Source organism: Crocodylus siamensis, chromosome 8, assembly GCF_052110815.1.
Source record: "Crocodylus siamensis isolate JL-2025a chromosome 8, ASM5211081v1, whole genome shotgun sequence".
NCBI classification, from domain to species: Eukaryota; Metazoa; Chordata; order Crocodylia; family Crocodylidae; genus Crocodylus; species Crocodylus siamensis.
This window is the reverse complement of record NC_143402.1, coordinates 58506-71423: the sequence shown is the minus strand read 5'-3', so window position 1 is coordinate 71423 and position 12918 is coordinate 58506. Positions and strand designations below refer to the sequence as shown.

The window sequence follows — 12918 nt, the reverse complement described above, 5'->3', positions numbered from 1 at the left end:
CTATACTGCAGGGTCACTTTTGGCTGGTTGGAGAAGGAATATTGACAATTACTTTTTCTCGTTTTTTTTGTTCTTTTCTTTTCTTTTTTTTACAAATATTCCCCTTCCCTTGTATCTATCGTTAACTGTTCCAAGGCCTGTTATTTGAAAGCAATAGAGACTCAACCAAACTTTGCGGTAGCATGGAGTAATCTTGGCTGCGTTTTTAATGCTCAAGGAGAAATTTGGCTTGCCATTCATCATTTTGAAAAGGTAACTGTTTAAGCCTGTCATTTTTCTGTAGTGTATTCTAATGAGTATTGTCTACCTAGTAATAAGCACCTTACTGGTTGATAGAAATATTTGAGTCTATACCTGTAATTCTTTGGGTAGTTACTTACTAGCATAAAACCCCTCATACTTATCCTTACTCGCATGTAAGGATTCCCAGATGCTATTGAAGGGGAGGTGGAACAGTCCTGCTCTGGAAGTAGATGGCAAAAGTGACTTGGCTTTTCCCATCCCTAATTCTTATGGGGAAAAAACTGCTTTATTCAGTTAATTTCTAAAATGCAATCTTAATGTTCTTCAGGTACTAAGCAATGTTTGCTAGAACAATTTTAGAATGTTAAATTGGCTTTTGACAGGGAGATGTATCCAAATATTTACCTCTTATTGAGCAGCTAAAGAAAACAATGTCATATATTGTACCTCTTTCTCTAGGGTGCTAACTTCTTTAGAGTAACATCTATAATTCCTGTTCTTGCTCATATGTGATACCTCCTAATTTAATATAATCTGAAACGTTAATGCTCTTCTTTTGAGATCCTTAATGATCTAAAATCAGGTGATACTAAGCTACGTGTTGTTTTCCTAGTTCCCAAGACTTTTTAGGTTGTTTTTAATCCTCTGATGCTTTTATAGAGAATAGGAATGGAAGATATCAAGTTCATATAACACTTCTTGTAACAAAACTAGTAAGAATGGTGAAAGTATCTGACAGACTAAACTTACGTAAAATCGCATCTTCAGTCTTATTCTTTATTCTTTTGAACTTTGCCAAATGATGGGCAACTGAAAAGGCTAGGACTTTTCAGTTTGGAAAAGAGAAGACTGAGAGGGGATGTGTGATAGAGGTCTATAAAATCCTGAAGGGTATAGATAAAACAAATGGGTAACTGTTATTCACCCAGTCCCAGAATACAAAAAGTGGCATCCACTCAAGTGATCGGGAGGCAGGTCTGAAATGCATCAAAAAGTACTTTTTCACATAGGTAACTTGTGGAACTCGTGACCACTTGAGGTTGTACAAGCAGACAGTATCACCAGGTTCAAAAAGGGATTAGACAAATTTGTGGAGGACTGGTTCTTTGGGAGCTAATAAATAGAACAGTTGGGGATATAGATCTACTGACATCCCTAAATCCTTCATAGCTGGTGTCAGGGGCAGGTTACTCTAGACTTGCCCTGTTCACATAGTTTCCCTCTGAAGCATCTACCATTTGTCACTGTCAGAGACAGAATGCTAGAACGGATGGAACGTTGGTCTGACTCAGTATGGCACTTAGGGTAAGCTTCCTGCTAACCTAGGAGGGGGAGATAGTTCTTCACTTGCATCTATGGTCCCTTCATCTCTTACTCTGGATGTTGCAAAATAAATGCTCTGTCCAGGTTGAAGATTCACAGCAGAAAACTACTAAAGCAGACTTACCAGTGGGGTGAAATGGACCGAGTTTTACATGAAGTATTAGGAAGATTGTATTAGCTTGACCAAATTACCTGTTTCAGATTAAACTGGATTGTCTGCTGGAATTCATGCACGCTGATATTACTATCACCCTAGTTCAAGTGGACCTAGCAGCTGTTCTGGCTTTTCACATGCCAGTCATGGATGGTGCACGTTCTGTCACTCAACATCCATCAGGTTTCTCAGGAAACTGACCACTGTTTTTCCCTGTGATGAACCTGTTTCCACAGTGGGGTTAAATCCAGCCTCATTGATAAAGAGGGTACCTTTGAGCTCATGGCAACAAGATCTTTTCTGTTGATCTCTGATGGAATTGTTTGGGCAAGAAGAGATGGTAGGATCTGAGCCTTCATGGCAGATTCCCACTGTTTATCGTGAAAAGGGATCCCTGAGTTGGCATATCAGCTTGCCACTGGTCTTTGTTTTTCTGTGTGTGTCATTGTCCCATCCCATGAAATATACCTACAGTGAGACTGTGGATGTGGAGAATATCTCTCAAAGAACTCCAGTAACAAGCAAGTAACTTCCTTTTCTCAAAACAGGGAGAGATCATTGGTCTGCTGAGCTGGGGTAAAACAGTTGACCTAAAATGCAATTCATCTTTGGGGCATTAAGAGAAAGTGGTGGGAAAAACATTTGAGTGTAGAAAGGTATTCATACGTGTGTTCTTGTAAGGTATTCAGTTCCAAATTTTCCTAGTTTTACTGTTGGTAAAACCATAGTTGCTTTCCAGCATTGATATATAAACCTGTTCAGCCTCCACAAGAGAAGGCTGAGGCGGGATCTAGTGGCCGTTTACAAACTAGTCAGGGGGGACCAGCAGGCGTTGGGGGAGTCTCTGTTCCCCCGAGCACGACCAGGAGTGACTAGAAATAACGGTCACAAGCTGGCAGAGGGTAGATGCAGGCTAGACATTAGGAGGCGCTACTTGACTGTCAGGGTGGCTAGGATCTGGAACTAACTTCCAAGAGAAGTGGTGCTGGCTCCTACCCTGGGGCGTCTTTAAGAGGAGGCTAGATGAACACCTTGCTGGTGTCGTTTGACCCCAGTACTTTTTTCTGGGGTCGGACTTGATGATCTGCTCGGGTCCCTTCCGACACTACCGACTATGAAACTATAAAGATGAAGTATTAGTTTCTTGCCCAGTGATCACAAACAGTTGGGATATTGTGGGAAGAGGAAGGTTACAGAAACTGAGATTTGTGTAAACCAGCTTCATTAGGTATCTTTTTGATGTGCATGAACTTTGGAAAGAACCTAGTTCACAGACATAGGTGGAGTTGGGTAAAAGATGGTTTTATTATTACTGCTTAGTCTGGTGTAAATCAGACTTCATGTTTGATAGTGTCAATATAGCACTTTTCAACAGGAAGCAGTGGGATGAATTGTGTAGATTATTATTACTTTGAATTGTTCTTGCTTGTTGGTTTGTTTGTGGGATTCTTTCAGGATTGTTTATGCTGTGGGGGGTTGCATTTCTATTTTAACTTTTGGGTTTTTTAGGGGCTGACATTTTAGAGTAGAAGCACTGAACATGGTGCGTAAGTTACTTTTCTTTAAAATTCTGCAGGCTGTAACACTTGACCCAAATTTTCTGGATGCTTATATCAATCTGGGGAATGTTCTGAAGGAGGCAAGGATATTTGACAGGTAAGCAGATGGCATCTAAGAGCTTTTCCTCCAGCATTTCCTCCAACCATTATCCGAATATATGTTACATTCTTGATTTTTTTTTTCCTTCTCAATTGTTGCCTGAATAAATTATCACTTAACATGAAGTAAATGTCCTTGGAATACGTGCTTGGAGCTTTCACTGCCCTGGGATATATAAATGAACATTGCCCTGACCAGCCTTCACTTCTTTCTTATCATTGCAAAAAGTGAAATACTTACCTGTACTGTTGCTATATTGCTTGAGAAGTTTTCAGCTTCTCACCTATAATTTTACTAGGAAAGTATATGTAGTTAGATTATTTGCCAACAGTCTTTTTGTCCACTAGACCTATGTTTTTTCAGGCTTTCATAATATATAATTTAATCTTTTCATTATAGATACTTTTTGTACATGGCTGAAGATACTCCTTTGGTTTTAAGTTGTACTTCATGTATAATGGCTCCCTGTGTGATAATAAGTATGTTCTGCATTTCTGCAAGAGAGAGACCAAGTACAGCCTTGTGCTGTGTGAGAGATCCTGGGTCTTTAACTGGACAGGTAGAACTATAGAGTTAACAGGAGTAAAGTGGCTCAGTTTTAGTCCAGAAGCTATCGCAATGGTGTATTGTGCATGCTAGCTGTTTAGGAGCTAGTAGGAATCTCAGTGTCAACAAGACGTATCCTGTAAGACATGCTTTTAGATAGGCTGAGCTGCAAGTTTCAGAAAAGTCTCCCTTCTGACATGCAGGACAGGTATCTGAGGTTCATTCTTTTATCCATGCAGTCTTACTTTAGATTTAATCTTGGAATGTTCAGTTCTCAGAGAGGCTTTTCCAGTCATTAAAGTAAGGCTTCTTAGAGTGAACTCTTAGGTTGTTTGTGGGTTGTTCCTTATTTTTCGTGACACAAAGATTCATGCCATCTTGTTTGAAAGAATGGTTAATTAGCATGGTAACTCCTTCTTGTAAGATGTTTGCCTTCATACTTCCTTGTTCTTGCCACCTTTCTGCACTGTTTCAGTCTTGCTGAAGGAAGCATTTGGGGTAGGTCTCTATGACAGTATAGTGCCATGCGGAGATAGAATCATAGAAAATGAAGGTTGAAAGGTACCTTGGGAGGTCAGTTAGTTTAACTCCCGTGTCAAAGTAGGGCCATCCCCAACTAGATCATCCCAGCCAAGGTTTTGTCTAGCTGGGCCTTAAAAACCTCCAAGGATGGAGGGTAACCCATTCCAGTGCTTCCCCACCCTCCAAGTAAGAATTCTTCCTAATATCCAATCCAAACTCCCCTTGCTGCAACTTGAGCCCATTGCTCCTTGTTTTGTCACCTGCCACCACTGAAAACAGTCCCGCTCCATCCTCTCTGGAACCGCCCTTCAGGGAATTGAAGGCTGCTATTCAGTAGCCCCAGGTCCCTCAGCCTCTCATCAGTCGAGTGCTGAGCTATCCCAGCATAGTTACAGGAAGCACTGCAGTTGCATCAGTGTGCCACAGCTCCTGGAGGGACTAACTCTGCTGAGAAACTAGCTGAGCTGTCATGTAAACAGAGCCTGAGTGATCAACAAATGTGTTTTATGTGCTCACCCCCAGATTTGGGACTGTGACTACCAAGGCTGGGTGCACTTGTAGCTGTAATGTGTGCTGCTTCTCAGGAAATTTCATGCTTAGGTGCTGAGCATAAACATTTCATCTAGGGTGTGTATTTGTAGAAAGGGTCATCCTGAAGAGCCCAGTTGGAAGGGGGGATTGGATGTTTCCCTTTAGATAAGTGCTGAGGAACAGTGTCTTTCTCCTGCATGTTTTGAACTGCTGTTTTAAAGTTGGAATAAATAACTTGTTGTCTTAGTTGAGTTTTATGGTTTTGATTTCTGTACTGTCCTCTTTCTTGTTTCCAATAGTTGTTACTTTTGCACAGTAGAAGAGGCTTTTTTCATGTCTTCAGTTAAAAAGCAGTAGAGGTCACAAACACTATTCTCTTCTGTGCATGTCGTTTATGACTGAGATGAAGGTACAAGTAATTGTGTGCTGTCGTATGTTAGCCATATAAATGTTAACTGCACTTCTCATTACAGAGCTGTAGCAGCTTATCTACGAGCCCTGAGTCTGAGTCCTAATCATGCAGTTGTGCATGGCAACTTGGCTTGTGTGTATTATGAGCAGGGACTGATCGATCTGGCAATAGACACCTACCGTCGAGCTATTGAGCTGCAGCCACATTTTCCTGATGCATACTGTAATCTGGCCAATGCTCTGAAGGAGAAAGGCAGTGTAAGTATTTCTATTTCATTTTAGTCTGCTATTTATGTAAAGTTTTGCTGATGCTTGTTTTAGGACCCCAAGTGATAATGAACATTGATAAGGTGGAAAGCTGTCTTTTAATATTTGGTTGGTTTGTTTATAAACTTGTAGGAAAATAATAGGAACAAAGTCTTCTCATCAGAGCTGTTTAAATATGGGCATTTGTAATAATGCCAGTCTCACAAACAGTGTTTTCACAAACGTAACCATATCAAACAGTATTTCCATTGCTTGCTTAATTTACTCAATATTTCATAGTAATAAAAATGGAATTTTGTTCAAGGTGGCTGAAGCAGAGGAATGTTACAATACAGCTCTTCGCCTGTGTCCCACACATGCAGACTCTCTCAATAACCTGGCAAACATCAAGCGGGAACAGGGGAACATTGAGGAGGCTGTCCGCCTTTACCGCAAAGCTCTTGAGGTATGTTTGAATGTGACGATAAAGAATTAGCATACAGGTATGTAGCTCAGAATCTGTAAGGCATAGATCATTCTTGTTGGTAAAGAAGCAGATAAAGCTGGTGATTCTTCTGGTGAAAGCTGAATGATATGCCAAGGAGAGCACAAAGTAAACATTTTGTAATGCGGTGTGTTTGGCAGATCTAAGGGGCAAGCTTAGCTGTCTGTGTGGTTGTCTTGCAGGTGTTTCCAGAGTTTGCTGCTGCCCATTCAAACTTGGCAAGTGTTCTGCAGCAGCAAGGAAAGCTACAGGAGGCTTTGATGCACTACAAAGAGGCTATTAGGTAAGAGTTTGCATTTAATGGTCCCAAAGACTGGTAACAGGAACATTGTATAGATGCACAGGAAATGGCTTAATGCTGCAATTTGTAGTTTATGCAGTGTTATGCAAACCTTGTAACTGGACAGTTACTCAAATGGGATTTCCTGGAGTGACAGCTCTTGTGTTCGTGTTTTTCTCAATTTTAGAATCAGCCCCACATTTGCAGATGCCTACTCTAATATGGGAAATACTTTAAAGGAGATGCAGGATGTTCAGGGAGCCTTACAGTGTTACACCCGTGCCATCCAGATAAATCCTGCTTTTGCTGATGCACACAGCAACTTAGCCTCTATTCATAAGGTATAACTGTATTCGTGGTTGACTTCATAATTCAGTAATGCATTTGGCAAATTATCCTTCAGTCTGTTTTTGCCTGCTGACTACTTCCTCTATGTTTGTAGGATTCAGGAAATATACCAGAGGCCATTGCTTCTTATCGCACTGCTCTGAAACTAAAGCCTGATTTTCCGGATGCATATTGCAACTTGGCCCACTGTTTGCAGGTGAGGAGAAGGGCTGCAACTAATTCTTAGGAGTTACACTGATTGCATATACCAAGACTGTCCATGTCAAACAGCCAGTGTATCATACTGTTTTAAAGAGGAGACACAAATCTTAAATTAGAAGATAATTTTGCAGTCGTTTCTCTTCTGGAGAAGTGCTTGCTTGCTTCATTGAGCTGCAGTAATGTCAACCCTGTCAGTTATTAGGGTAGCTGAGGCTTGCAGTTAAATACAAAAAATTGTGAAATACCTTATTTCCATGTAACGGAGAAACATGGATCCATCCTACTTGAATGTAAACAGAATTGAACAAATCTCTGTTTTAAATTTATGCCAACCCAGGGCTTTCTTTTCCCTTTCTAGATTGTCTGTGACTGGACAGACTATGATGAAAGAATGAAAAAGTTGGTTAGTATTGTAGCTGATCAGTTGGAGAAGAACAGATTGCCTTCTGTCCACCCTCATCACAGCATGCTATACCCACTTTCTCACAGCTTCAGGAAGGCTATTGCTGAGAGACATGGAAATCTCTGTTTGGACAAGGTAGGAGCTTTTGTGTGGTTTGGTGCTGGTAGCCTGTGGGCCTCATGTGGCCCCTGAGGGTTAAATTTCAGCTCCTGGGTTCCCACGCAGCCACTGCTTTCCCCTATTGCTCTGGCTGCTCCATACTACGTGCCCCTGACCAAGGGGCAGTGCAGCATGGTACAGTTTGCAGGGGTTGGGGAGGTCATAGCCCAGGCTGCTGGAGCGGCAGAGGAGCTCACTGTGGGGGAGTCAAAGGTGAGCCTAGGTGCCTAGAGGCATGTGGAGTGCAGCGGGGGGGACACCTGTATGTATGGTGCAGTGGGGCAGAGTAACGGAAGCAATACAGGGACCTTGGTTCCTGCTGGTGTGGCCCTTGGTAATGTGGCCTGGGGGTGGGGGTGCAGCCTCCAGCTGCTTCAAAGTTGGACAACCCTAGTTCAGCCCACATGAACAGTGAAGTTTGCAGTCCTCCATAAGTTCAGAAACCAACCAGTGACAGCTGTCAAAACTTTGAGAGTCAGACACACAAATGTCGTTGAGTTGAATAGAGGCCCTTTCTTTGCTTGGCCAGCTGATTCTGATGTCCTGCTGTGTGACGTGTGGGAGTTTGCCCCTTTGTTATGATGCTTGCATGATTTGAAATTTAAAACATTTAATGTTTTATTTTCATAATGGTTTGAATATGAGGTAAGACAAGTTGTGGGCACATCTGAAGGCCTTAGACATTCAGGAAGGGGTCTGTTTTTAGTGTTCTGCATGGTATTTATAGGTTTATGATGTCACTAAATGTTTTGGGAATTTTATTGGTAGATCAATGTCCTTCACAAGCCACCATATGAACATCCAAAGGACTTGAAGACTAGTGAAAACAGACTTCGTATTGGCTATGTGAGCTCTGATTTTGGCAACCATCCAACCTCCCACCTAATGCAGTCAATCCCAGGCATGCATAACCCAGACAAATTTGAGGTAAGTACTGTAAATAGCCCACTGGCATCTTAATTAACTGACAGGTGTTGCATAGGTAGCTTAAGGTAGGGAAAGTGCTCATGTTTGGGGAAAGCCAAACAAATATTTCTTGTGGCAGGTTTGCTGTAGACTCTTTTAGGAAGATTTTTTTTTTTTTTTACCACAAAAGGCAGGTCCTCTTCCCCTTTATTTATAAAGTGGAATTGAGGGAGTAAGAAGTTCACGCCGTCCTTGGAGATACTAGCAGTAGGGGCTGTGAAGAACAGCAGCAGAAAGGAAGTATCTGATACTTTGGTGTCTGTTTTTTCTAATGGAATCTTCCCCTGTAATCAGTTTATTTTTTTGCTCTTTCTGTTTGGCTGGATAATCTGTTTTTATCCAGATTAGGATAACTGGTAGTACTGCTGAATGGTAACTATGCATCAGTCTGCTGAAATCTGTTGCAACCGTATATTTTTATCTGCTGCGTATCCTTATGAATAGTATCAGGAGCTCATAACCTTCTTCCTGGGATATCTGAATCGCTGCTGAACTGCATCCACCTAAGGCAGGGGTGGGCAAAATATGGCCCGCGGACTGGATTCAGCCCACCTGCCTGGGTACTGCTTGGCTCCCCGCACCTCCATTGGCTGTGCTGCTCCAGGAAGCAGGTACCGTGGGGAAGCAACAGTGGCTGTGGGATGCGTGCCAGGCACCATATGCCCAGCCAGATAGGAAAACTGCAGCCAAATGGCTTCTGCCCCAGCACACAAGGCTCTGGCTCCAACTTCTGGCCACCTTCCATCCACATGTGAGCTGGAGCACTGTGCTGGGGCCAGGAGCTACTTGGCTGCAGCTTTCCCCCTGCCTGGCTGGGGGTGTGGTGCTTGGCTTGTGTCCCCATAGCCATAGAGAAGTGTGGTGGGGGAAGCCAAGCAGCCCATGCGCGGCTCCACTAGGAGCAGCCCTACTGGGAAGCTGTGCAGCTGGTTGGAATGAGGCATGGCCTGCCCCAGGTGGGGGTGGGTGGGGCTTGACCCCCTACAGAATGCTGTAAGGCAGCCACAGGCCAGAGTCAGGAATAGGGGCAGCGGACCACGCTTGCACAACACTGCCTGGGGCAGCTCTGCTGCACGTGGCTTCCCCTCATATACAATAGTAAGACTTTATTTTGAGCTATTATGTAGTTGTCTTTTTCTTTTGGCTTTTTTAATGTGTATATTTTTTTTTATCTATAATTTGTTGTTGGATGATTTTGTGTGTGGCCCTCAACTGTTATCTTTTATTAGACCAACAAGATTTTTGCAAAAAAAAAAGGCCTGTAATTGCTCTAAAATAGGTAGTTTTCTGGGATCATGTTAGTTTTGTGGTAACACTAAGAACAAAGCAGAATGAAGGAAATATTGATACTTGATACAGCAGCTAAGTGTTAAATGTGAATCTGTTCCTAATTCTGTTCCAAAGTTAATCTGTGACTGAAGAAATACCTTAAACCCAAGGGTGTCAAATACCTGTGGGCCATTGGAAGTGCAGTGAAACAGAATTTGGGGTCCCTGGACACCAGTAGACATGACTGTTGGTGGTAGCTCCCTACTGAACACAACTCTGTGTAGCTCTGTGCCATCAGTCCTGGGCAGTTGTGCAGAGCTGTTTGGATGATAGCATGGAACTTTGGCTGGGCATGCAGCAGTGCAGAGCTTTAGTTGGGTAGCAGTGTGGATCTGCGTTGAAGCAGCCCCTGCTTTTAGGCATGTCTGTGTCTATACTGCTGTGTGCCCCTAGCTCTGTTTCCATGCCACTGCCCAAGCATGGCTCTGTGCATCCGCCCACGCCAGACTTTGTTCCGCTGCCCAGCTAGAGCTCTGTACTGTCACGTGCTCTTGGTTCTTCTCTGACATGTGCCTCTAGCTCTGTGCTGTGTGAATACAGCTCTGTGTAGCCACGCAACCCTGCTTGAATGCAGCTTCACAGATCTGGCCCGAGAGGAGCCTCTCTAGTTTGGATTTGGCCTGGAGTGAGTTTGACATCCTTGCCTTAAATTCTCTTCAGAATTGATTAGTCCCCTAATTTTTTTAAGCCTTTCATCTAAAGTAGTTTGGTTTTGGTTTTTGTTTAGTTGGGTTTTTTTGGTTTTCTCAAATACTTAATATACTAGATCAGTCTAAATTGCCTGACATGTCCCTTAAATCATAACATTCTCTTTTGTCCAAAACACGATCAGTGCAACTTGTCAGTCATTTCATTCTACGCTGGGGTAGGCAACTCCTGTCACGGATACCTGAGCATGTCACACACAGGCATTTTGTTTGGCATGTGCCTTAGGGACGACAGTGGTGAGGGGGTCGGGGCTATGCTGCTGCTGCTGCTGCTGCTGCTGCTGCAAGGGTTGGGTGCCTTGTCACTCCCACGCCATCTGCTCATGGCATGCTAACATCTTGCAAGTCGAAGTTGTGGGTGTTTTTGGTACTCTGCCCAAAAACATTGTGATCCCCTGATCCATACCTTTTCACATCTTCAGAATGCTTATTCCATGCATCCTTTTTCTCTTTTATTGAGTCCTAGTAGTACTTGTAACTCTCACATTTCCTTCTTGATGTAGAAGTGCAGAAGCTATTGCACCTTTCAAATAAGCCCATGATGAAAAATCTCAGACCCCAATGTTGACCTCTGTATACCTTCCTGACAGAAGCTGCTTGCTTAAATGGTTTATAAGTTGCTACATTTGAAAATAATCACTTTGTTCTCACAAAATATCCATGTTGGCTGGAAGGGATTATAACCTTTTCTAGAGTGACCGTATTCCAAAGTCCACCAAAGAAAATTTAAATCTTTATATAGATATTGAATCCACTAGTTCTTACTAAAGTGTGTTCCTTGCCTTCCATCTAATCAGACTTGTATACATTGGCTGTGTTTGAATCCATGGTTAGGAAGTGTTGAATTTACTAAGGACCTGTAGTTTGCATATGCTATTACCCTTTTGCTTGTACCCAGTCCCTCCAGCCTCTAATTGCTCTGTTTGGCTGGACGACTTGGGGCTAAGTATACTGTCAATCCAGAACCAAGCCCAGTAATGCAGTTGTCATACCTGCAAAGTCTGTGGTGTTTGTTCAGAGTTTTCCTAGAATACTTATTTAGGGCTTTCAAAGCCAGTACTTGTACATGAAGTCAGAATTACCCTCATGCCTAATAAAATTAAATCTCGTTCCAAATTACTCTGTGGATGACCATCACTTGGTATAATTAAGCCGCATTAATGGTGAAATTTCAGTCACTAGTCCGAGTTGAAATCTTTACGCTAACTTGAGATGCTCTGTCCCCTAGGTTTTCTGTTATGCTCTCAGTCCTGATGATGGCACGAACTTCCGGGTAAAGGTGATGGCTGAAGCAAACCACTTCATTGATCTGTCTCAGGTTAGTTCTTTTGTTTGTTGGGTTCTTGGTATGTTTTTTTTTTTAAATGGTTGGTTGGCTCAACCTGTGTGAATCTGTGAAAGGGTACTGGCCACAGTTTGTTTTTTGAATCGCAGATTGAGTGGCAAGTATGATCTACAAACGCGAAAATTTTGAGGAGTTAAATCCTAGTTTTATAGTTATTCTAGAAATGGTAGTCATCTGAAGGGTGTGTGCATGTCCATGCTGGAATGGCTTAGTAATGCTGGTGGGCAAATGAGAGATGTTATGAGTTTTGAAAATAGTCATACCTACATAGGAGGAATAAGTTGAACAGTATCATTGAATTGGAGAATCACAGAAGAGTAGGACTGGAAGGGGCCTCCAGAGATAATTAGTCCAACCCATTGCTTGAGGCCTTTTGAGTCTCTTTCCTCCACGGCAGATACCAGCTTTTTATTTAGTGCAGACGAAAGGACATTCTGGGAAGAAACGTTACATGACATACCTATATGTAGGTCACAATTGCTGACCCATCCTCACTTTGCTGCCTTTGCTCCTTGAAGGACACCTAAGCTGTAGACAAAAACAAAACAAAACCACACCACAAAATCCTACACACTAAACACCCATGCTTGGGCTGGTGTGCACACTCGCACATAGCACAGTCTCCTGCTCCCTGGCTCCCTCTTACAGCAGACTTCACTGGCAAACTCTTCTATTTGCTGCCCTCTGTTACCTGTTTTCTCTGTTCTCTGGGGGCTGCCTTTTTATAAGGCTGTCTAGCCTGGCTCTGTGTCTCAGTTAGCTAAACCAGCCCCCGTCATTCAGCCAGGCTGGGGGGCAGGGGGAAACACGCCACAGAAAAACCATGTACCAGACAGTAGGCAAACTCTCAAACACCAGTCAGACATCAAAAGTGACTAGTTCCCAGAAAAATCTTCTCATGGAAGTCCTACTATTGAGCTACTTATCTCAGAGCAACTGTGCTCTGCCTACTGCTCTGCTTATTGGTGTGTAGGAGGCTCCATGCCTCCCACAGTGAGGATCCTATACAAACCCAGTTTGATTTTGTGGTATCAGCAGCT

At 42.9% G+C, this 12918-nt stretch overlaps 1 protein-coding gene across 3 annotated transcripts in view; it reads left to right on the top strand.

The window, feature by feature from the left end:
* The window catches only part of OGT (O-linked N-acetylglucosamine (GlcNAc) transferase), a 44308-nt gene that overhangs the window by 13526 nt on the left and 17864 nt on the right, over window positions 1-12918 (top strand). For all 3 annotated transcript variants that reach the window (XM_090061728.1, XM_090061727.1, XM_090061729.1), the window contains exons 5-14: window positions 136-252; window positions 3297-3376; window positions 5452-5647; window positions 5961-6101; window positions 6323-6423; window positions 6608-6761; window positions 6863-6964; window positions 7328-7507; window positions 8300-8458; window positions 11762-11851. In XM_090061728.1, the coding sequence (XP_089917854.1) occupies window positions 136-252; window positions 3297-3376; window positions 5452-5647; window positions 5961-6101; window positions 6323-6423; window positions 6608-6761; window positions 6863-6964; window positions 7328-7507; window positions 8300-8458; window positions 11762-11851 (1320 nt within the window). The remainder of the gene's footprint in view (window positions 1-135; window positions 253-3296; window positions 3377-5451; window positions 5648-5960; window positions 6102-6322; window positions 6424-6607; window positions 6762-6862; window positions 6965-7327; window positions 7508-8299; window positions 8459-11761; window positions 11852-12918) is intronic.